Below are 25,413 nucleotides of genomic sequence, written 5' to 3' on the forward strand. Positions count from 1 at the left end.
CAAATGATCACAATAAAGAGGCACTTCCATATCTTGGTGATGGTAGGCTAAAATCTTGTGTTTTAGTCGCTTATTGCACTCTAATTTGCTGCACTTTAATTGAGTTGAAGCTTTAATCGCTAGTGTTTTACATTAATTATGTGTTTTATGCCTTGTAGGAGTGATTTCGGTCTATGTAAATATTGTGGAATTAATTCATGCTATTTTGGACCTTTGAAGTCTGAGTAAAAGCCCAAGGATTAAGTTAGGATCGTGTTCGGGGATCAACGGATGATAGTGCACTTTAAGAACGAAATGAAGAATCGAGCAGGCATACTGCGCATTGTCTAGTAAAATGCACATAACGTTTTCCTCGGAACTCTGTTTGGGATCCACAATATATCGTTGGAAATCTATTTAAAAGGGCTACAACTTTCATGTTTTAAGATTTTCCAAATTTCTAACTTACCAACCAGTGCGCGACCACGTGCGCGACCGCGCACCTGGGGCAGAATGGTGTGCAAAATGCGCGACCAAGTGCACGACCAAGTCCCTAGGTGCGCGACCGTGCATGTTCTGTTAGGGAAAATTCCTATTTCTCTAATAAAAGGGTAGTTTCATCTGGGATTAGTTTTGGGGGCGGATAAAACACCCCATAACACCATTTTAGCCATACTTTTGACATACCAAGACCTAAGAAAGCTAAGGAGAAGAAGGAGAAGCAAGAGCACAAGGATTTCATCCTTCCTTCCTCACTCAAATCCGGGTTTGGATTGTATTTATATTTTTCTCTATTTTTATTTTATTTGTGAAGAACTTCTCCATGTTTATGGAGTGGAACCTTTTGGGTTTTGATGGATTTAGTGTATTGATGGTTGTTTGTGGATTATAACTCTATTTTTATGTATTTGAATCGTTTTTGGAAGATTTAATTATTGCATCTATGTTCACTTGTTCTTGTAATCGAAAGAGGTATAACTTGTGATATATTTGCACTATATTATTGGTTGAGTTCATAGATTCTTCTATGTAATCGAAAGAGGCTAGTTGAATCATTGATTAAATCTAGTTAGGAGGATAATCAAAAGAGGTTCTCCTAAAGACCAATCCATTACGAATTATTGCATATCTTCACCGAGCTTAAATTGGTTCATATTGTGAGGTTGAGACTTAATCGAGAGAGGAGTTTCTTCTAAATAATTATACTGATAATTAAGTAAATTCTAGAGACTCACTTGAACATTAGAAGTGAATTATCTAGAGTTAGATCCCGAACAATTATCTTGCACCTATCATATCAACCCATATTTTCTCCCATTGATAACTCCCTTGCTTACCTTTGTTGAGATTGTCATTAGTTAATAGTTTAGATTCTTATTTAGTTTCAATTCTTAAATTGTATAAATCTCCATTGTTGATCCTCATGGATAGCAATTGAGCTATGAATTATGAAAATACTGTTTAAATTCAATCCACGTGGAGACGATAATTATACTATACTATCTTTGACTAGCGAGCACAATTTAAGTGTGTGTTTTGCGCTCGTCACTTGGCAATCGACTAAGCAATCAATCGTAGCTACTTCATCTAATCATGCTGAGATAATTTCTATTCATGAAGCAAGTCGAGATATGTGTGGTTGAGGTCTATAATATACCTTATTCCAGAAAAATATGGTTTGAAATGTGATAAACTACTCACAATTTTATATGAAGACAATGCAACATGCATAACCCAATTGAAGAGAGGATTCATAAAAGGAGATATGACAAAACACATTTCACCAAAGTTATTTTTTACACATGATCTTCAAAAGAATAGTGATATCATTGTGCAATAGATTCGTTCAAGTGATAATATGACTGATTTGTTTATCAAATCTCTACCAACAATCTTTTGAAGATGGTGCACAAGATTGGAATGCGAAGGCTCAAATATGTAAATTGATTGTCTCATCAGGGAGAGTTAATACGCATTGTACTCTTTTTTCCTTATAAAGTTTTGTCCCACTGGGTTTTCATTGGAAGTTTTTTAATGAGGCAACCAAAAAGCGTATTGTTAGATATGTGTACTCTTTTTCCTTAACTAGAATTTTTTTCCACTGGGTTTTATTTTTGTTAAGGTTTTAACGAGGCACATTATCTGTTGAATAGACATTCAAGGGGGAGTGTTATAAATAAAATTATATTTAAGGTGAATGTCTATATTTTAGAGAGATTTTAGGGTTTGTTACTTGGTGGCTAAGCCACTTTTTCCCTATAAATAGAGGTGTTATATTCCATTGTAATTCATCCCAAATAAATAAGAATCCTCTCTCTACTTTTCTCTGCAATACTTTCTTCTTCTTTTATTATTTTATAACAATAACTAAGAAAATTAATATTTCTGTAAAACAATAAAAGGAGTTTTTTACGCAAATCTGGCCTTAAATAGTTTGTAAACAGCAAGTAGGTCCATTTAGGTGAGGCATGCTGCCCTCTCCATGATTACAAGGGGGCAACTGGGCTCCTTAATTAGCTGGTGTTTTTGTTTTTTCTTCTATCCTTTTATTTTCTGTCAATATTAGATTTCACAAATAGAGTCTATAGGTAGTTTGTTTCATTTAATGAAATCTAGGGGGTTATTTTAGAGGTAAGGTTTAATAACAAGCAAGACTAGAGATCTTATCAACTAAAATAGAGAACAATATCGCCAAACAATCGTAAAAAGAAAGAATTAGACATACTATTTGAAAAATACATATTGTGTTAAGTTTATATTCATTACCACAATAGAATAACAAATATTTTTAATGATACTTTTGTACTCACTAACTTAAAATTTCAGACTCGTCCTTTATTGTATATAGAGAATGAAAAATAAGAACGATGGAATTCTCATTTACGTATTTGTTTTTAACCTATAATTAACAGATTTATAATGACACTTTGTATTCACTAGCATAAAATTTGAGACTCATCTTTTCTTACATATAGAGTATGAAAATGGAGAATGATCAATTTCTCGTAAACCTAAATTTCTAAGGTGATTTAAGCTTTGTAGTAACTCACGTTTTAGCTTTGTCCGTCGACAACTGAATATTTCGATATGCTTCAATTCAACACAATCCCTCTTCTTTTTTTCTCCCAAAAAGTATAATTAAGATATCAAACATGGAGCCCCATGATTTATTTTTAATAAAAAAAACCAAGAAAAAAAGATAAAATGAGATAGTGTCGGGTGTTTTTGAAATTGCTAGAAATTAAAGACATTTTCCCATCAAATAGCTATGGTGGGAGGGCATTTTGCTCCCTTGTTTGGTACCTGCAAAGACCTACACAGATTAATGTTGTTTGGCTTATGCTCCTAAACAACTCACACAATGTCTCAACAATCAAATAATATATTACTGTGGAATTTGTTTTAAAAATAATTGCAAAAAAGGTCCTCCAAAACCAGACATTTTGGCAACTATGATCTACATCAAAAGGTAGTAGTTGTAGCATATACTTCAATCGATTGGACTTTAGGGTGATCAATCCCTTGTCATTCATGTCATTTCTTGATTTGTTCGAGCGTCATGTCATTTCTTGATTTGTTCGAGCGTCAGAGAGAAGAAAAAACGCAAGAATCTCTCTTATTCGATCAGCGAGTTAACAAATAATTGACAAAGTTTTAACCCGTCAATATCTTAAACTCTATTAATTCGGACCCACTATGCTATCTGAATTCGAAAGCATGAGTTGAATTTTAGTTAATGATGCAATGGTAAGTAATTGACACAAAAAAAGTACTTAAGAATTTTTTCAAAATCACTTTGTTCAATTTGCGCAGAGTTATAATTTATTTCTTTCTGGTGCTCTTCTGTTAACTCTTGAATGAATAATACAAGACATGATTGAAGGATCTCATAATTAAGTCATAACTCATAACTCATGAGTAAATCATGTTATAGAAGGAAAAGAAGAATGAAAACTATACTTCACAGATTCTATTTATTTATTTATTTTTATTTTTTGCTTTGGTAAAATCCAAACCTAAAGCAACTTGTGAAATTTTCACACGATATGATTGAACTCTAGCAGCAAATGGATCCTCATACTTTTACGTGAACGTAGATAATAAGACCTATTCAGTTTGGATTATGAACTTCTATATTTGGACAGGTAATTACTTAATAAATTATCAGAAAATTGTATATTTCATTAAAGAGCAACTTTTTATAGGTTCAAACTTTTTTGAAACATTATCCGACTGTGTACATAAAATAAATATAATAGGATAAAATGAAATAAATGACTACTCCATTAGATCGGATCAAAATTATACTTAAATTTTTTCTTTATAAAATTTAAAATATGTTGAAGTAAGTATTATAAAAAATACTTCATGACAGACAAGTTGCGTTTGTAGCCTGTAGGGGTAGGGGGCTAGGGCGGATCTGCCAGGTAAGTTACGAGTCCACATGAATCCAATAGTTTTTTCCCAGAACCTGTATATGTATTAAAAAGTTTATTAAATATTTATAAATATTATTGTGAACCCAGTTATTATAGTATATTAATTATGATTTAAAAAAAGTATTTGGAATTAAGTTGAAAACTGGTGTTTGTAGTATGAAATTATATTTGGACATGAATTTCACTTGAAAAAATATTGCAGTTTTGTGAGTTGAAAACAAATATTCTTGAACACTTGAAAAAAAAAAAATCACTTTTCGGATTTTGAAAAACTTATTTTCTAAAATCTTAAAAAATTTCGTGGACAAACATATTTTTAAAAATTCGGAAAGAATAGAGTATGTTATAAACTCTATGATGATCATATGTAATATCATCATAGAGTATGTTATAAACTCTATGATGATCATACAGTACTTAGTTCGTTCTACTTCATATTTTTTACATTCTGGTTAGTAGGTGAGGTTATTAATGCCTCAGTAGGAAATTGTGAGGTAAGGTTTAGCGCAATATGTGCTTGCTCATGGCCTACGCCTTTGAAAAATATCCATACATCTATGAGATCATTCGCCCTCGTGAGACTACACCAACAACCTATTGAGGCTGCGTCAAAGGGCATTGTTGGTGCAGATGGATGATTATATAGCAAAGGCATAGCGACAAAAATACTGTAGCTTTTGTCCCCCTTACTTGTACTCTTCCTTTGTGATTTTTCTGTTTATTATTATTAATATAAAAACTAAAATCTATGGACAAACGGGTCCTTATTTATTCTCCAATGTTTTAATTTTGTTTTTTGTTTTTGTGGTTTACTTACCACAATCGCAATATGGGCCGACATGCCTTGTGAGACCATGGGGAATGGTTCTGATTCCATTTGTCATATTTGGGCCTTTGATTTGTCAATCAAAAGAGTGGGCCTTATCTTTAATAGTACATATGGGCCAGGAATGACTTGAGGCCTTTGATATTTCACGTCAACATTTAATCCGCAAGTCTTTTGTTGTATCAAACATTTCGCTGTTTGACGACTGTTCGACAGATCGTCAATAATGTCATATTCTGACTACTACTTGTTACTTGTTATTTTCTGCACTGTCGAATGGTACCTTTCTTCATCTTTCACTTCAGAATTTATTGCAATTTATTCTCTCAATGGGCTGGACTTATTAGATGGGTGTTTACACTACTGCCACAGACCATATAATGTAATCCCCCATACCCGGCAGTGGGGGGTGGGGGCGGGGCAGTGGCGGATGTAGCATTATAGCTACATGTCGGAGCAGTGACGGATGTAGCACTATAGCTACGTGTTCAATTGAATCCATAACTTTCGAGATAGAGCATAAATTTATTAAAATTATAAGAAATACTAATAGATATGAACTCATAACTTTAAAATTATAATAGTTTTAATGCTGAGAACCTTAAATGTTGAATCCACAAAATTTAGATTTTGAATCCGACTTTGGGACGTGGGAGGGGTGTGTGCGGTAGGACAATGTGAAAAATCAAGCGCATGAAAGTGACCCCAGCGCTTGCAATCTAGAGGTACGGGTGACACAAGTATATTAATAATTTAAGCTGACGTATTTGACTTTTAAAGTTGTTAACAATGAACTTATTGTACTTTATAAATTATAAGTTTATGAGCATCAAAAATATTGGGTTCGAATAAATCCAGTACCTAACGACTTGTCAAAATAAGAGTAGTGGATACAGTGTAATTCTGCACGCACTTTTAAGTATTAAAATAAAATCTTAGATTAATCTTAAAATCCGTTATATAAGAGTACTTTTATCAGTAATACAAAATTACAAGTATAAATTTTACGAGTATTGTATGCCTTCTGATCTTAGCTGGCCCAAATTCTCCCGAGTGAATGGATTGTATCTTAGGCCCAAGAATACTTTGGTTATCATTTTCAAGAACTCAGATAACTATTACATTTAGTTTGAAATCAAGAGACCTAGATATTGGTTTCTGTTAAATCAGCGAGGCAAAGAAAGGCATTTGGTCTAGTGGTATGATTCTCGCTTAAGGTGCGAGAGGTTCCGAGTTCAATTCTCGGAATGCACCTTTCTTCTTTTTGTTTTCGCCCCCTTTCGCCCTTTAATAAAATATATGATAAATAAATATTTATTCCACTTATACTTTCCGTTTAAATAGTATTTAAACGAAAGCATAATAAGGAATAAACGTAGACTATTTACTATAGTATAGGAGTAAGTCCAACCTTTTCCCCTAAACATAATTGGGATTTGGGGGTGTTTTACACCATTTTACAAGATAAGAAGTACAATAGATTAATCATTCATACTGAATAACTCGAACAATACAATCCAAATAAAAACCAAGACTTTTTATTAGTTACATTCCCTAGTCACGACATACTGGAATTCCATAAAACATCTCCAAGAAACAGTTCAAAGTAAATACTCCAATATTCCACAAACCAACTAAAATATATGTAAAACAAAGACTATATATATAACTTTAGTCAATAATAATCGATGCTATAAATTATAATGGAAATGGAAGTTCATTTCCTAGTTGAGTAACACCATCTTCAGTCACTTCCTGGTTTAAGTCCTTTGATTCTTCTTCTTCTTCTTCTTTTTCAATGGTGCATTCCAATTCATTGCTTTTGTTCTTGTTAATATTTCCAATATTATCATCAGAACTGCCCTCATCCTTCAGTATTCCATAGCTAAAACAAACTTCTTTCCATTCTTTTCCCTCTGATAAGTGCTTGTGTCGTCTCAAATACCTTTTCAATTCCAACATAATATTCCTAAAGGGCTAACAAAATAAAAAATCAAATTCAAGTTAGTACATGCTCCTAAGAAGTTTACATTCTTTTATTATTGACATTATTCAAAATATACATGTAACTCAGACCAAGATTTAACTTATATATAGTGACAGTGTAATTAGAGAAATTTCAACTTATTGTAGCAGGTAACCCGCCTTATTTTTCATTTAACTAATTCTACTTACTAAGGACCCATTTGTTCATAAATTTTTTTTTTTTTTCAAAAACATCATTGTCCATGAAAATTTTTGTAAGTTTTTGGAGATTTTTCCAAAATGAGTTTTTCAAAATGTCACTTTTTCAAATTTTTCGGAGAAAAGTGTTTCCCCGCTAATAAACCTGTAATATTTTTTCCTGTGAAATGCATATACAAACATAATTTCAAAATCCAAATACTATTTTTCAACGTAACTCTAAATACCTATTTTCTTTTTTCAAAAGTTAGCAATTTTTATGTCAAAGCGCCTACTAAGAATGATAAATATTGTTGACACTGCAAAACCTTTTTTACGCAATCAATACATAGAAATTAAACTCCTCGAACAATATGTGTAACTACTTCAAAACTGCTTTTTACTAATTGATGAAAACCCTATGAAGCAATACTTACTACGTATGATAATTTTCAAAGAATAAAGAGAGAGAAATGAACCTCAGCTTTGGATTCAAGAGCGAGTCGAAAGAAAGCAGCAGAAACAAAGTGTTTTCCAACGGTTTCAGCCAATTTAATCTGAGAAAGCCAATAAGATGAAGTCTCCAGCCTATCAAATCTGCATTTACTGCAATTTACAGCACTGTAAAAAGGGGTGCTACCAGAAAGTCTAGGCTTCACCAAATTAGGCGATTTTTTCACTGGAGTTTGAGGCTCAACAGCATCTCTGTTTTCTTGGAAACAGACACTTTTCTTTCTTTGTCTTACTATGTTTTCTTCAGTAGATTTCTTGGCAGTTTCAATCACTGGATTTGTAGCAGAATCAGTTAAAGATTGAGTCTTTTTTGGTGATTTGCATGGTTTTTGAGAAACCCCAGATGAAGCTTTTGCCACGGGCTTTTTTGATACTGTCTTTGTTGGTACATTTGGGTTTCTAACTGTACCAAAAACTCTGTTTTGCCTGCAAAAATAGATATGCTAACTTAGAGGCGGTTTCCGTATTTATATTTGTTGCGTTCAACCTTTAAAGTCTTCCGATTGAACCTATTAAACATTTGATATTATGAGTTCGAAATTTAATATTTGTTGAAATTTTATAATACTTATATAGAAATTTGATATTGAGTTCGGTTGAACATGTAGCAAATATGTTATAGAAACTGAAAAAAGTTTCAGTTTTTTTTAAATTACCTGGGAATGGATGGTTCCTTGGATTGGGTTTTCGGTGCTCTGGAGATGTTTTTGTTAAATCTTGATTTCACGGGTAGAACTTTACCTGTGAATATGTATTACTATATCAGACAAACATATTAAGAATAAACCAAGAAAAATAAATGGGGTAGTGAAATTTGAACAAGAACGTGGGTAGTTACCTGGAAATGGTGTGGGATGAAGATCCATAATTGTTAGCAAATAGAGTTGAATCAAATTTTCGCAGTCCTTTGTTGTTAATATTTATTTGGATTTGGATTTGGAATTTTAGTGTCAGTAAAAGTATTTTTCTTTTCGTTTTGAAGTTCAAATGTTGATCAAAAGCGGGAACAGGTTTAAAGTCTGAGTAAGGCGCGGTTACTGCAGACGCTCCTCATTAGTTTATAACTAAGGCCCAATTGGGCGAAATCAGCACGTCGATCTCACAGGTCTGAAAAGGGCGAAGTACACTAGTAGTCGCCTTATATTTAAAAGATATTCATAATTTACGACGTATTTAAAGATTAGTAAATTCTGAATTTTTGAGCTACTAATTTAAAATTAAGGACTAAGTGTCCTAAATTCTAAACTGTCAATTTAAAATTCAGGATATAAGATTCAAATTTCTGAATACAGTTTTTGAACTTTGGGACTCGATGTCCTGAAGTTTCAACTTTGAGATATAAATTTCAGGACGCTTCATCCTGAAGTTTTGGCGAATGAGCTAATATTTAAATATATAATAAAATGTGAATATATTTTAAACTGAATGCTTAAAAATGGCTACCTGATGTCATTTGCATGTTTGAAAAAGATAAAATTGTTGTTCAATATTTTTTTTTTGTAAAAAGAATTAATAAATGTTTAGAATGTAGCAATATTTGTGCAAAGTTTAGTCGTGTTAACAACACAGCAATCATATCAAATGGTCAATCGAGTTTTTATTCATTTAACATTACTTTCTGAACCTCGTCTGTCTTCTTACAAAATTGAGTTAGTCTAGAAGGTGATTTTGGAATCTTGCCAGAAGATAAATTATGTTGACTGATTAGGGCACATAAATGTATATTTTTAGTCATTCTAAAAAATAATAGCCGATAATATATATATATATATATATATATATATATATATATATATATATATATATATATATATATATTATCGATTATTATTGACTAACAAATGCAATTCCATCAACCGATCAATTTTGTATTTTCTCCGCCTGCTTTAAGGAGGGCTGTCTTGGATTGCACGCACAATTGGTCTATCAAAACATTATACAAATAACCAACTTGATTAGAAGTTTCCTAACCCTTTCAGATGGTGCTTACTTCAAAAGAGCGGCTACAAATAGCAAAGGACAAGCACTTAAATTTGACTAAAAAGATGGAAATGTTACTTTCAAGAATATACTGTAAAACAGTTTGTGTTCCCATTCATTTGGGGTTCCTTCTATTTTTAGCCATGCACTAGTCTTCTCAAATCATATTTCAAAAGGGTCTTATTAAATCTTAATCTCAAAACTAAAAACTACCATTAAAAGTAAATCAAAACCGGAGAATCCCTATTCCAGAATACCACCGGCGGAGCTACATTGAACCAAGGGGTGTCAAGCGACACTCGTTCGCCATAAAATTATACTATATTGCTAGATATTTTTTTTTAATGTATATTTATTATACGTTGACTTTTTTTGAATTTTTGATATATCTAATTATTTATATTTTGATACTCATTGATGAAAATTCTGGCTCCGCTACCGCAGAATATCCAACAAGGATTTTGATAGTTGGAAGAGAGATGGCAGAAGCGAGATTTGTTTTGCGTAAAAAAGAAGGGTAAATTATATTAAACGGCCCTGTAATATGATTCAGTTTCAGATACACCCCATGTATTTAAAATCAAACACTCACACCTCATATACTATGAAAATCTTATATTTACACCCCTGTGAGGTAAATAGGTAACTAAGTATATTAAAATAACTATAAAAGATAAATTAAAACCTAAACTTCTTCTTTAAATTCCATAAAAATAAATATGTAAAAACTTTTTATATATAATTTTTATTCATCTTTTAATAATTATTTTGATAAACTTAGTTACAGATTTACCTCACGGGGAGTGTAAGTGTAGGCTTTTCATTACGAGTGTCAATGAGTATTTAAATACCGACTAAACCGATCGAACCGTACCTAATAGAATTCGAGGGTCCACCAAACTATATAGAGAACCAGATTCTTTATTAGTTTCCACAGATTACACGAACACAACAGAAAATAAATAACACTGAGAGTTTTTGCGTGGAAAATTTCCAGCTCAACGGGATTAAAAACCACGACCTACCCTTGTAGGATTTCAACTTCACTACTGAGCAACTTTCAGATTACAAGCTATGCAACCTAGGAATTAACCTCTTAACCCCTCACTAACTTGTAACATACTATTACAAGCCACTTTGTAATAACTCTATTACAAAGACTTTACAACTTGACTAACTCTAACCAAGACACAAACACAAGGGTTTATGATTTACAAAGGGTTTCTTACGGAATGCTTCTAAACAAGCTAAGTAGGAATTACAATTGAAGAGCTATTGCAAAGTTACAACTCAACTAAGGATATACAATAACTTAATATGGGGAACTGGTCCATAGTAGTGTTGTTCTTTGTTCTTGATGCACTTGAGAATCATTTTCTTGATGATCAATCACAGTAAGTGGCTTGAGTAAATTCTCTAAGTGTACAAGTGATTTGTTTTACCTTCCTTGATGTTAATAATGCATTTGTGACATCACTAGGATGATGTAAGCAAGGTAGGTAAAAGATACTCCCCATAAAGTTGACTGCTGCACTGTTTCTACACTGTAACGTGTGTAGGCAACAACTTTACAGTTGGGGCAGTTGACTTGTGCAGTTTCCTCGGAAAACGGTAGCTATCTGTTCCCTCTGTTATTCCTTTGACTCTGAAGAGTTGAACCATATCCCAAGCTGGAATCTTTTGATCTTAAGGTCTTGAGAATCTGTAACAGGTTCCTTATCTGGTTCTTGACAGTAAGTTTGTTAGATCATCAAAATAGTTGTCTTGTGCATTTTCCTCGGGAAACGGTTGCTATCTGTTCCCTCTGTTGTTCCTTTGACTCTGAAGAGTTGAACCATATCCCAAGCTAGAATCTTTTGATCTTAAGGTCTTGAGAATGTGTAACAGGTTCCTTATTTGGTTCTTGACAGTAAGTTTGTTAGATCATCAAAACATAACAGGGATATACATATAGCGTATCAATTTCCCCCTTTTTGATGATGACAAACTTATAATTCAAGTTCCCCCTAAGAACCATCATTTCCTGAATTCCCCCTGAATCTTTTTCCCATCCCTGTTCCCCCTGAATTATTTTTCCCTCCTTTTGGCATCATAAAAAGATTAGTAACATGCTTATAGTAAAAAGAAGTCTAGCTTTAGTTAACTCATGCTACTTGTATGCACACAACATGACTAAAAACAGAGCATAAAGACAAGGCATATACAACAAAAAGGGAAAAGCTTCCATTAACAATTTGGATTTGAAAACAGGGAGCAAAGTCAATGTTACTGACAACCATCCACAATTCAGAACAACAAAAACAAATACCACAAACATCATAAAAAAAACTAATCATAGGAAACTAATACTTAAGACTTGACACTGAGGGGACACTGTTTAGGGAGAACTGGAAGGAGAGGGCTTAGAGGCAGAGGCAAGGGTTTGGAGGATGAGATCCATTTGAGCATTCGCCGGCATTTACTCATTGAGCAGTTTCTGTTTCATGTCCTCTACCTTTTTCTTGAGCTCAATATTCTCCTTGGTCAGATGGGCAACCTCTTCACTTTGAGAGATACTGGAACTAGGTGCCTCCTGAAGCTGACTCAACAGACTCTCAAGAATAGCATACATTGCTTTCAACTGCCTTATCTCAGCAGTAACACTGTTCTGAGCATTGATCAACTGAGAAATGGTAGAAGTGCTTCAAACTCCTCCAGCCCTATCAATGCACTCACATTCTTCCAGAGTGGACTTGGAGAAAGTTTGCTTCTTAGTGCCCACTTTAGCTTGTCCCAGAGGAACCTTGAAGTACTCAAAGACCTTGGTGAGAAGGAACCCATAAGGCAGCCCATGATTACCATCTTAAAATCTGCCACTTTCTGTATGTGCTCTATCATGATCCCAGGCAGGTTGATGGTAGTGAAGTTGTCCAGTGCTTCCATGAGGAACAGGTCTGCACGAGAAGTGATAGATCTTCAGCACGAGGGAGCAAGACCTTGTTCACCATCTCAAATAGCAGTTGGTACACTGGAAGAAGGGCCTTCTTCTGTACCCGTTCCCCTTGCTGAACTGCTCTGTCCTTCAAGATGACATTTCTGAAATTTTGAGAACAAGATCCCTGCACACTAGACAACCCTTCAGCAGGCACATCCATAATAGATCTCAACAAAGCAGAGTCCATTATCATATCAACTCCATTCACCAGCACGCAGATGTGATCATCCTCAACTTTGAAGAGGTCGGTATAGAAACTTTGAACTTCCTCCTCATACACCTTTGGAGCATCACTTGTGAACAAATATGTCCACTGTTGAAACTCACAAATTTCAACCAGCTGTCTCATACCAGCCTCCTCCAAAATATCAGGGACAAATGTGCGGCCCCATAGCACTTTTTGATTCCTCAACGTCTCTTTCCCAGCACTCTTTGGATCACCAACTTTGGCCTTCTTTGAGGAACCAAGTTACTCATTAGTATCAGCTTTTCTCTTAGCAGACTTGCGAACAGTTTTTCCTTTTTCATTAGACTTCATAGACTTTTCACCCAATTCTTCCATCACCCTGGCACCAGACTCTTCTACCAACTTATCACCAGATTCTTTCACCACATTTTCACTAGCGACAACATCATCAGACTTGTTCAGACTTTCAGCAGACACAGAAGATCCCCTTTTAGTCTTGGGGAGAACATGCTTCTATGAGTGCTTTCTAGTCAAGGAACCAGGTTCCTCTTCTACTTCATCATCCACATTCACAACTAGCACTGTCTTCTCGCTCACAACTTTCCCATCTTTCACTAATTTTCTTCTCCTTGACTTAGCTTGGATGTTCTTAAGCGCAGACATAAGAGCCTCCTTCCTTTGCAACCTTGTAGTAGGTTGCTTAGGATTAGACTCTTGAGCAACCATTGGTCTACGCCTAGTCAAGCTAGGAATTGGCATATTATCAGAATCCTCTTTACTTTCCCCAACTACTTCTTCAGAATCAGATCTCATCTCAGGCATGACTACAGACAAAGGCTCATCATCGAGGGTGGGGGGGGGGGAGGCAGGATCAATACTGATCTAGGGCTTTTGAGAGGACCCCGAGTTAGATCCTCTGAGAAGGGATCAGGTCCCTCATTTGGAACCCCAGTAGTATTGTCCTGTGCTGATTGTTCAACAGGCACAAACTCTCTACCCTCTACCACAGTCTTAGACTCTTCCCCCTGAGCCTCAGACCCATCCACACTTCCTTCTATAACAACCCCTTCATTAGCTATAGATAACATGTTATCTGTTGCTTCTTTCTCTTGTAACTCCATTGAAATTACAGAAGAAGAAGAAGGTGTACCTGTAGGCTCAAGATTGGGAACTGAAGCATTCTTAAAACCAAAAGTTGGATCTATATTTAAGCCTTCATCCAAAGGAAGACTAGAGATTTCCTGATTCTCTTCTTCATCAACATGACCCTTTTTACCCAGTTTTTCTTGCAAGGCAGGAGGTGAGCTTGTAACCATAAATCTTTTAGGAGTTGAGATTTTGCGACTCCTATGAGAACCAGAACTCGATTGGATAGGAGAGGAGACGGAGTGTGAGGGTGACTCTGCCCTAGGGTTTTGGCTAGTGGTGGTATAGAGGGAGGAGTCTAATATCGGTGTTTGAATGGCTGAGGACGCAATAGGGGTGTCACTTGGAACACTTGAGGTTTCATGATTTTCAGCCATGAAGAGAAGTGATGAGTTGAGGAGAAGAGATGGGTAGTTTTAAAGAGAGAAAGAAGAAGGAAAATTTTAATGTTTGATGTGAGGAGTTGTGATGGTGATGGATGTATTTAAGATTGATGAGGGACCGGTTAGGAAAAGGCGACAGTTTTGGGAGTCGGGTCGATTTCTAACGGGTGAGACGTTTGGGTTCAAAAGACGCAAAGAAAAGAAACTGACACACTGATGATGTGGCACTTGTTTTAACCATTCAAAATTGTGCATGAGAGAACATAGAAACTACTAACCTGTGTCAGGAGAACCAGGTTCCCTGACTAATCTTGCATCTGTAAGCTTTGCCTTTTTTACCAGCGCGTACTGCATCAACTACCTATTTGCTCTGTAATTATCATACGTGTCTACCTATATAGAGATGAGTTAGACTTTGCCAGAAAATACTTTTTAGCTAATTTTACCTGAACATTTCTTTCATAGCAAATCATCGAGGGACCAGGTTCTCAGTTGGGTTTTATCAACCCTAGTGCTAGACGATTTCTTTCAAAATGTTCTCTACTCAAGGCCTTGGTAAATATGTCTGCAATCTGATCTTCTATGTTGCAGAATTTTATGCAAATGAGCCCCTTTTCAACATTGTCTCTGAGAAAGTGGTGACGCACATCAATGTGCTTGGTTCTCTTATGTTGGACTGGATTTTTGGCCATATTGAGTGCACTTGTATTGTCGTATAGGAATGGAACACAATCTGAGAACACTCCAAAGTCTTCCAGCTGCTGCTTGATCAACAACAATTGAGCACAGCAAGAAGCAGCTGCTACATATTCTGCTTCTGTAGTTGAGAGTGCCACTGAGTTTTGCTTCCTTGTACCCCATGAGATTAGGCAAGAACCCAGGAAATGTGCCATTCCAGACGTGCTTTTCCTGTCCACCAGATATCCTGCATAATCAGCATCATCATACCCAATAAGATCAAAGCTGTCACCTGAGGGATAATAGAGAACCAGGTCCTGCGTTCCCTTGAGATATCTCAATATTCTCTTGGCAACCTTCAGATGAGATTCCTTTGGATTGGATTGAAACCTTGCACAAAGGCCCACGCTGAACACAATGTCTGGTATACTTGCAGTGAGATACAAGAGTGACCCTATGATCCCTCTATACATGGTCTGATTTACAGGAGAACCAGGTTCATCCATGTCTAGACGAGTAGCCGTGGCAATAAGAGTGTCAATAACTTTTGATGTTTCCATGTCAAACCTTTTTAGCAGCTCCTTGATGTACTTCTACTGACTTATCATTGTTCTCTTTTGAGATTGCTTCACTTGAAGTCCCAGGAAGAAATTTAATTCTCCCATCATACTCATCTCAAACTTACTCCCCATGAGTTTTGCAAACTCTTCAGAAAGAGAGTTAACCGTGGCTCCAAAAATGATATCATCAACATATACCTTAACAATGAGCAGGTTCCTCCCTTGTTTCTTCAAAAAAAGAGTGTTGTCAATTTTCCCTCGTGTAAACCCATTTTCTAGAAGAAAATTTGATAACCTTTCATACCAAGCCCGGGGAGCCTACTTTAGCCCATACAAGGCATTGGTCCTGATGAATACAACAGGATATCGGCATGTTAGTCAGCCAAGAAAATCTGGGAAGCCCTTCAGACAACTCACGAAGGAACATCACATGTTAAGCAATCCAAGATCGACATGCTCACAACTGACTTTTCTACGGCCTTTCGATCAGCGTCATTGAATTCCTTCCTTGTCTTGGGAATGGATACAGCTGGGTCGTCAAGATTCTTGGTAGGAACAAATAGTCCATCACAAATAACATCCCACAGCTCTGAATCTTCATCCGTGATGAAGTCGTGCATCCTAGTCTTCCACTATCCATAATACTGTCCGTTGAACCTAGGTGGTCTGTAAGTAGACTGGCCTTCTTCGAAGTTTGGCGAAGCGGCCATGAGGATCCTCTATACGTGTTAGCCTGATAGAAAGAACCTGCTCTGATACCAATTGATAGAATTCGAGGGTCCACCAAACTATATAGAGAACCAGGTTCTCTATTAGTTTTCACAAATTATACGAACACAACAGAAAGTAAATAACGGGATTAAAAAACCATGACCTACCCTTGTAGGATTTCAACTCTACTGAGCAACTTTCAGATTACAACCTATGCAACCTAGGAATCAACCTCTTAATTCCTCACTAACTTGTAACATACTATTACAAGTCACTTTGTAATAACTCTATTACAAAGACTTTACAACTCGACTAACTCTAGCCAAGACACAAACACAAGGGTTTATGATTTACAAAGGGTTTCCTATGGAATGCTTCTAAATAAGCTAAGTAGGAATTACAATTGAAGAACTATTACAAAATTACAACTCAACTAAGGACATACGATAACTTAATATGGGGAACTGGTCCGTAGTAGTATTGTTCTTTGTTCTTGATGCACTTGATAATCGTTTTCTTGATGATCAATCACAGTAAGTGGCTTGAGTAAATTCTCTAAGTGTACAAGTGATTTGTTTTACCTTCCTTGATATTAATAATACATTTGTGACATCACTAGGATGATGTAAGCAAAGTAGGTAAAAGATACTCCCCATAAAGTTGAATACTGCACTGTTTCTGCACTGTAGTTTGTGCAGGCAACAACTTTACAGCTGGGGCAGTTGACTTGTGCAGTTTCCTCGAGAAACGGTAGCTATCTGTTCCCTCTGTTGTTCTTTTGATTCTGAAGAGTTGAACCATATCCCAAGCTGGAATCTTTTGATCTTAAGGTCTTGAGAATGTGTAACAGGTTCCTTATCTGGTTCTTGACAGTAAGTTTGTTAGATCATCAAAACAGTTAACTTGTGCATTTTTCTCGGGAAACGGTAGCTATCTGTTCCTTCTGTTGTTCCTTTTGACTCTGAAGAGTTGAACCATATCCCAAGCTGAAATCTTTTGATCTAAAGGTCTTGAGAATGTGTAATAAGTTCCTTATCTGGTTCTTGACAGTAAGTTTGTTAGATCATCAAAACATAACAGGGATATACATATAGCCTATCAGTACCGTACCGAACCGAAATTTAGGCTTCTTTTAACAAAATCGTAGGTTTTTATATAAATCTATAACCGTACCGATAATTAGGGTAAGTTTTTTATTTTATAAAAATAAACCAAAAAAATACTGAACCGTACCGAATAAATTTACAATGTGAATAATATATTTATATATTAAGTTTAAAAATAATAAAGCATTAAATTTTTTTGGGCCTTGGAATTATGAAACAGTTACAAGCCAACAAGTAATTAAACTCAAAATCCTAATTCCCAAACCTATTATGCTACTCCTATTGAAACTAAATTATTTCCAACACTTCACTAGCAAGACACAAGGTATTATAGCGATTATGAGTAACAAACTACAATGTATTGAATATATTTCCTTTCGTATGATTTTAATTTATCCTTTTGAATATTTAATCTTTTATTGACTTTATTCTTGAATCCCAACTTAGTTAATATTATTCCACTCGTGTGATTTATATTATTTTTGTATTTGCTTAGTTTCTTTTACGATGATGTAGAATAATTGATGGATGTATACTCTAGTCATCTTTCATATTTTCTTAATTCATCACCTTTTAAACTGTAAAAATATCATGGAGTTTTGCTAAGTCCTGTAAAAGTACGTATGTTATTGCATTCTACTTCTACTAGTGACTTTTACATGACATTAAAAAATTACTGAATCATACCGATACCGAAGAGAAACCGACATGATTGAGACGGTTTCGAAAAATCTAATTTTGGTTATACATAATAGAATAACCGAAAAATTAGTATGATACAAATTATATAAAATAACCGGTCGAATCGAAGCATTGACACCCCTAATTTTCATAGTGTATGGGATTTTTAGATCTATTAAGATGTTTTAAAAGGAAAAAAAATACATTTAATGGGCTGAGATCTAGATTAACTTATTTTTTATAAGTACATGTATGCGTGTTTTGTGTAATTAACTATGACATTTTCATTTTGTATGAGCAGATAGAGAAACAAGGAGTTTGATGCAAATCATCACACACGAGAAAGATTATTTAGTATTTCCCTTTAAATTAAATATAGAAATTCGTCAGAGATCTTTAAAGTAGTTGTCGATTAAAGTAGCATTGAAATGTAAAACATAGAGTGGATTAAAATCTATCTTTATCCGTCCAATATTAGGAGTGGATTAAAAGTATAGTACATGACATATTTTGAAGAAAAAAATGCACATTTGGAATTTTCGGAAAATAGAAACACATACCTTATCTGTTTATGAAGAAAAATAAATTAAAGTCTAATGTCAACGTAGTCGGAAGTCATCGTTTCGCATTTTGATTCATTTATAGAATCTTTTTCTCTGCTTTCTTTGACTGTTCACTACTTATATGTTCATTTGACCGAAGGAAATGTATAATTTCAGTCTTTTGTTCAATAAAAAAAAAGATAATATAGGAAAGTATCCTTGACGTTTCGTGGGAGTGAAATAAAATACAGAAATCTGGCTTTTTTGTCAAACAAATGAACACCATTTTAAATATCATTTGAAAGTTCTATGAGATTAATTTAATCTTTTGTTTTGAGATTAATTAATAATTATCGTATCCCAGTGTCCTATCTTATAAAAGACAAGAGTTGTTGGTATTAAATAATATAAAGGGTATAACTGTCATTGTACATTGAAGTTGTTAGAGAGCCGTTAATTACTGTTAGAGAGTTAGTTAAGCTTATTATTAGGAGTTAGTTAAGAAGCCTAAATACACTGTTAATGGAACGTGTATAAAGGCAACAATTAACTGTATTTCAATATACTTTTTTAGTAATGAAATAATCTCTTTCACTGGCTTATCTCTATTCTCTCAAACGACTGCCTCATTGTCACGACCCCAAATTCCCTTCGCAGGAGGTCGTGATGGCACCTAGTCTCTAAGATTAGGTAAGCCTATCAATGCGGAATAATAATAGATATCTGAAATAAATAAACTACAAATCAAATAATTACAACTCCCAAAACCCGATAAAAATAAGTCACAAGTTTCTAAGAATTTATCTTCAATGTCTCTCTATATATCAAGGTCTAAGAAAATAAGGAAGCAACATGATAATGATAGAAGGAGACTCCGGAGTCTGCGGATGCTGGCAGATATACCTCGAAATCTCTGTACATTGGTAACTCACTGATGTCTGGGCTGGTAAGATGTACCTGGATCTGTACAAAAAGATGTGCAGAAGCGTAGTATGAGTATACCACAGCGGTACCCAGTAAGTGCCAAGTCTAACCTCGGTAGAGTAGTGACGAGGTCAGGTCAGACCCTACTGAAAAAATAAATAATGGCATGGTAAAATGTTTAACAATATAATAAGATAAAATGACAATGGAAATGAGTCAAGTAGTATGTCACCATTTAGTTATACCAAATAATGGCAATTAATACCTCGCGGAAACAAAACAGAATTCTTTTCAACTTTAAGAAAAATCACAACAATAATCAAAGGCAACTGCGGCCATAAATCAATATCAACAAGAGCATTCCCGAGACACTGCATCGTAGTCCCAAATCATAAATAAATTCACAATATCTCATTTTCTTATATCACCGCGGGAGCCTTCACAATTTATTTAAAGAAAATATTTTTTCCGAAATAGCATCCCGCATTTTTAGCCACCCTTATCATACCGCATGACTTCTAGTAGTCTCCCCTACTAGCCACGTGTATCAAGCCACCCTTATCTCACCGCATGCGTTTCAATACCCAGACCTTATACCACCGCATGCGTATCAATATCACAATATATCACAATTTACACCTCAAGTGCCCAATATTTTAATTTGCCGAAATAAATCAACAACAATATTTTTTCATAATAAAGAGCTCACGACTCCATCACAATGAGTACAAAATCTCACAAAAATATTCGGGAATAAATAACTCAACAAAATAGTATTTTAAAATTTTAATACGTTGCTTCAATACCAAGTTTAAAATATCAAATAATTCAAATTAATAATATTTAATTTAAAAAAAATCACCCTTCAATAATGCACAGAATAAAAGAAACCAAGTTTCAACTAAACAGGTAAAATAATTAGCAGGAAAAGGTCAAAAAAATTTAAAGTATAAACATTTAAATCAATGATGAAGAATATAACAAGGTAAAATTATTTAATTAATATGCAACATCGATCTACATAATTTAAAGACATAATCTTTCACATTTAGGCCGTGTACACACTCGTCACCTCATGTACATGACTTTCAACACATTTTAATTTATCACTTCAATATCAATCCTAGGGAAAATTTCCCTCACATAAGGTTAGACAAGTCACTTACCTCGACTTGCTCCAATTTAACCAAGTAGTATGCCTTTTCCTCGATTTTCCGACACCGATCGACTCTAATCTAGTCATAATTAATTCGACACAGTCAACAAAAATTATAGAATCACTTCCATAAGAAAATACTATATTTTTCAATAAAAATTCAAAATTAACTCAAAAATTGCTGTCTCGGAATCCGACAAAGTCACGAAATATGAACGCCCATTCAACCACGAGTCTAACCATACCAAAATGACTAAATTTCAATAATAATTCAACCCTCAAATTCTCAAATCTATCCAAGAGGATTTTTAATTTTTTTCAAGTTAAATCACCAGTTAATTATTAAAAACAGTGATGGATTCGGGTAATCTAACCAAGATTGAGATAAGAACACTTACCCCAATATTTTCTCTGAAAATCTCCCAAATATCGCCTCAATTCGAGCTCTAAATCGTTAAAAATAAAAAATGGGACGAAGTCCCATTTTCAGAACTTAAACATTCTGCCCAGTGATTTCTTCTACGCGATCGCGGACCAACTCTACGCGATCGCGAAAAATTCCACGGGATCGCGAAGCACAGTCTCCGTAAGCCTACGCGATCGCGAGCCTTCTCACGCGATCGCGAAGCATTAAGCGCGTGGCCCAGCTTCTGCCTCGTTTCCTCTTCGCGAACGCGGTCTTATCCACGCGTTCGCATAGCACAACTTGCCAAACCTACGCGATCGCGGACTTGTCCACGCGATCGCATAACACAAAATTTCAGCTGCCTAATTAACCCTACACGATCACATACCTTCTCATGCCATCGCGTAGAAGGAAACCAGAACCTGCAGAAATCAGAACTTCAGCTATCAAGCCAAGTCAAAAAATGATCCGTTAGGCATCCGTAACTCACCCGAGCCCCTCGGGACCTCAACCAAATATACCAACAAGTCCTAATACATCATACAAACTTAGTCGAGTCTTCAAATCACATCCAACAACACTAAAAATACGAATTACACATAGATTCAAGCCTAATGAACTTTGAAACTTTCAATTTCTACAAACGACGCCAGAACATATCAAATCAAGTCCGATTGACCTCACATTTTGCATGCAAGTCATAAATGATATAACAGAGCTATGAAAATTTTCTGAACTGGATTCTGACCCCGATATCAAAAAGTCAACTCCCCGGTCAAACTTCCAAACTTAAATTCCTATTTTAGCCATTTCAAGCCTAATTTAACTACGAACTTCCAAATAAAATTTTGAATACTCTCCTAAGTCCAAAATCATCATACGGAACTGTTGGAATAATGAAAATTTTATTCCGGGGTTATTTTCGTAAATATTGACCGAAGTCAAACTTAGCATTTTAAGGCTAACTTAAGGAACCAAGTATTCCGATTTCAACCCGAACACTTCCAAATTCCGAACCAACCATCCCCGCAAGCCATAATTTTATAAAAGCATATACGTGGAGTTTTATTTAGGGGAGCGGGGTTCTAAAAGTCAAAGTGATCAGTTGGGTCATTACATTCTCCACCTCTTAAACAAACGTTCATCCTCGAACGAGTTTAGAATTATACCTCGAGTGGTGAAAAGATGAGGATAACAACTGCGCATATCATGCTCGGTCTTCCAAGTCGCCTCCTCGACCGGATGACCCCTCCAGTGAACCTTCACGGAAGCAATGTTCTTTAACCTCAGCTTTCGAACCTGCCTATCTAAAATAGCCATTGGTTCCTCAACATAAGATAGATCCTTCTCCAACTAAACCGAACTGAAGTCTAACACATGAGACAGATCGCCATGATATTTTTGAAGCATAAAAACATGGAATACCGGATGAACTGCAGAGAGACTAGGTGGTAGTGCAAGTCTATAAGCCACATCTCTAACTCTCTCAAGAATCTCAAAAGGCCCAATATACCTAGGGCTCAACTTTTCCTTCTTCCCGAATCTCATCACACCCTTCATAGGCGAAACCCGGAGCAGGACCCGCTTACCAACCATGAATGCAACATCACAAACCTTCCAATCCGCATAACTCTTCTGTCTAGATTGGGTTGTACAAAGTCGATCCTGAATCAATTTAACCTTTTCCAAGGCATCCTGAACCAAGTCTGTACCCAATAGCCTAGCCTCGCCCGGTTCGAACTAACCTACTAGAAACCGGCATCGCCTACCATATAAGGCTTCATACGGAGTCATCTGAATGCTCAACTGGTAACTGTTATTGTAAGCAAACTCCACAAGTGGTAAGAACTGGTCCTAAGCACCCCCAAAATCTATATCACACGCATGAAGCATATCCTGGAGTATCTGAATAGTGCGTTCGGACTGCCCATCCGTCTGAGGGTGAAATGTTGTACTCAACCCTACCTGAGTACCCAACTCACGCTGTACTGCCCTCTAGAACCGTGATGTAAACTATATACCCCGGTCAGAGATGATAGATACCGGTACGCCATGAAGTATGACAATCTTGCGAATATAGATTCTAGCCAACTACTAGGAAGAGTATGTAGTCATCACAGGAACGAAATGAGTTGACTTGGTCAACCTATCCACAATCACCCAAACTACATCAAACTTCCTATGAGTCCGTGGGAGCCTAATAACGAAATCCATAGTGATCCGCTCCCATTTTCATTTTGGAATCTCTAACTTCTGAAGCAATTCACCCGGTCGCTGATGCTCATATTTCACCTGTTGAAAATTTAGACACCGAGCTACATACTCCACTGTGTCTTTCTTCATCCGCCTTCACCAATAATGCTGTCTCAAGTCCCGATACATCTTTGCAGCACCCAGATGAATGAAGTACCGCGAACTGTGAGCCTCCTGGAGGATCAACTCACGCAAACCATCTACATTAGGCACACATAGCCTGCCCTGCATCCGTAATACATCGTTATCTCCAATAGTAACTTCCTTGGCATCACCGTGCTGAACTGTATCCTTAAGGACAAGCAGATGAGGGTCATCGTACTGACGCTCTCTGATACGATCGTAAAGAGAAGACTGAGAAACCACACAAGCCAAAACTCGGCTCGGCTCGGAAATATCCAACCTGATAAACTAGTTGGCCAAGGCCTGAACATCCAAGGCTAAAGGCCTCTCTGCTACCGGTAAATATGCTAAGATGCCTAAACTCTCCGCCTTACGACTCAAGGCATCGACCACTACATTGGCCTTCCTGGGATGATGGAGAATGGTGATATCATAATCCTTAAGCAATTCCAACCATCTCCGCTGCTGCAAATTAAGATCCTTCTGTTTAACACAGATGTTGTAGACTCCGGTGATCGGTGTAGACCTCACAATGGACACCGCACAAATAATGCTGCCAAATCTTCAAGGCATGAACAATAGCTTCTAACTCAAGGTCATGGACCACATAATTCTTCTCATGTACCTTTAACTGTCTGGATGCGTAGGCAATTACCCTACCGTCTTGCATCAACACTGCATCGAGACCAATACGCGACGCATCATAATACGCAGTATAAGACCCTGAACCTATAGGTAATACCAACACTGGGACTGTAGTCAAAGTTGTCTTGATCTTTAGGAAAGACTTGGGGGAATTAAAATATTTTCTAGGTATTGAATTTGCTAGATCACATAAAGGAATCACTATGCATCAAAGGAAATATGCCTTGGAGCTAATTTCAGAGGTTGGACTTACTGCAGCAAAACCATCAGTAACTCCATTGACAATAATGTCAAACTAACCTCAAAACAGTATGATGACCATGTTGGACAAACAAAAGACTCAGAAGACATTGATCCATTGGTTGATCAAACTTCCTATCAGAGACTGATAGGAAAACTCTTATATCTAACTGTAACTAGACCTGACATAGCTTTTGGAGTTCAAACACTTAGTCAATTTCTTCAATAGCCCAAAAGATCACATATGGAAGCTGCCTTGAGAATTGTCAAGTACGTTAAGAATTAGCTAGGTCAAGGAATCTTACTATCTAGTACTCAGATTAATACAATCACTGCATTCTGTGATGCAGATTGGTCTGCATGCCCTTTGACCAGAAAATCTGTCACATGCTTCTTAATCAAGTTAGGTGATTCATTGGTATCTTTGAAGTCAAAGAAACAAACTACTGTTTCTTGAAGTTCTGCAGAAACTGAATATAGAAGCTTAACAACAACAGTAGCTGAGCTAATTTGGCTCTATGGACTGTTAAAAGAAGTTGATACTCAAATTAAGTTGCCTATTGATATTTATAGTGACAGCAAAGCAGCTATACAAATAGCTGCAAATTCAGTATATCATGAAAGGACCAAACACATTGAAATCGATTGTCATTTTGTGATAGAAAGAATTCAAGAAGGACTTATTACTACAAAGTACATCTCAACAACTGATCAACCTGCGGATATACAAAGGGACTAACCAGAGTTCAACATGAGTATCTAAAATCCAAACTATGTGTGTTCAATATTTTTCCACCA

The 25,413-nt window shown here is 35.8% G+C and overlaps 1 protein-coding gene across 1 annotated transcript; it reads right to left on the minus strand.

The window, feature by feature from the left end:
* Positions 1-6,779: 6,779 nt before the first annotated feature.
* On the minus strand, positions 6,780-8,938 carry LOC104089956 (uncharacterized). The gene is made up of 4 exons (XM_009594975.4): positions 8,759-8,938; positions 8,577-8,661; positions 7,887-8,346; positions 6,780-7,221 (listed from the first exon to the last, which is right to left on the minus strand). The coding sequence occupies exons 1-4, from the start codon at positions 8,784-8,786 to the stop codon at positions 6,943-6,945; spliced, it is 852 nt and encodes a 283-aa protein (XP_009593270.1). The 5' UTR covers positions 8,787-8,938; the 3' UTR covers positions 6,780-6,942.
* Positions 8,939-25,413: the final 16,475 nt, after the last annotated feature.

Source organism: Nicotiana tomentosiformis, chromosome 11 (assembly GCF_000390325.3).
Source record: "Nicotiana tomentosiformis chromosome 11, ASM39032v3, whole genome shotgun sequence".
NCBI lineage: Eukaryota > Viridiplantae > Streptophyta > Magnoliopsida > Solanales > Solanaceae > Nicotiana > Nicotiana tomentosiformis.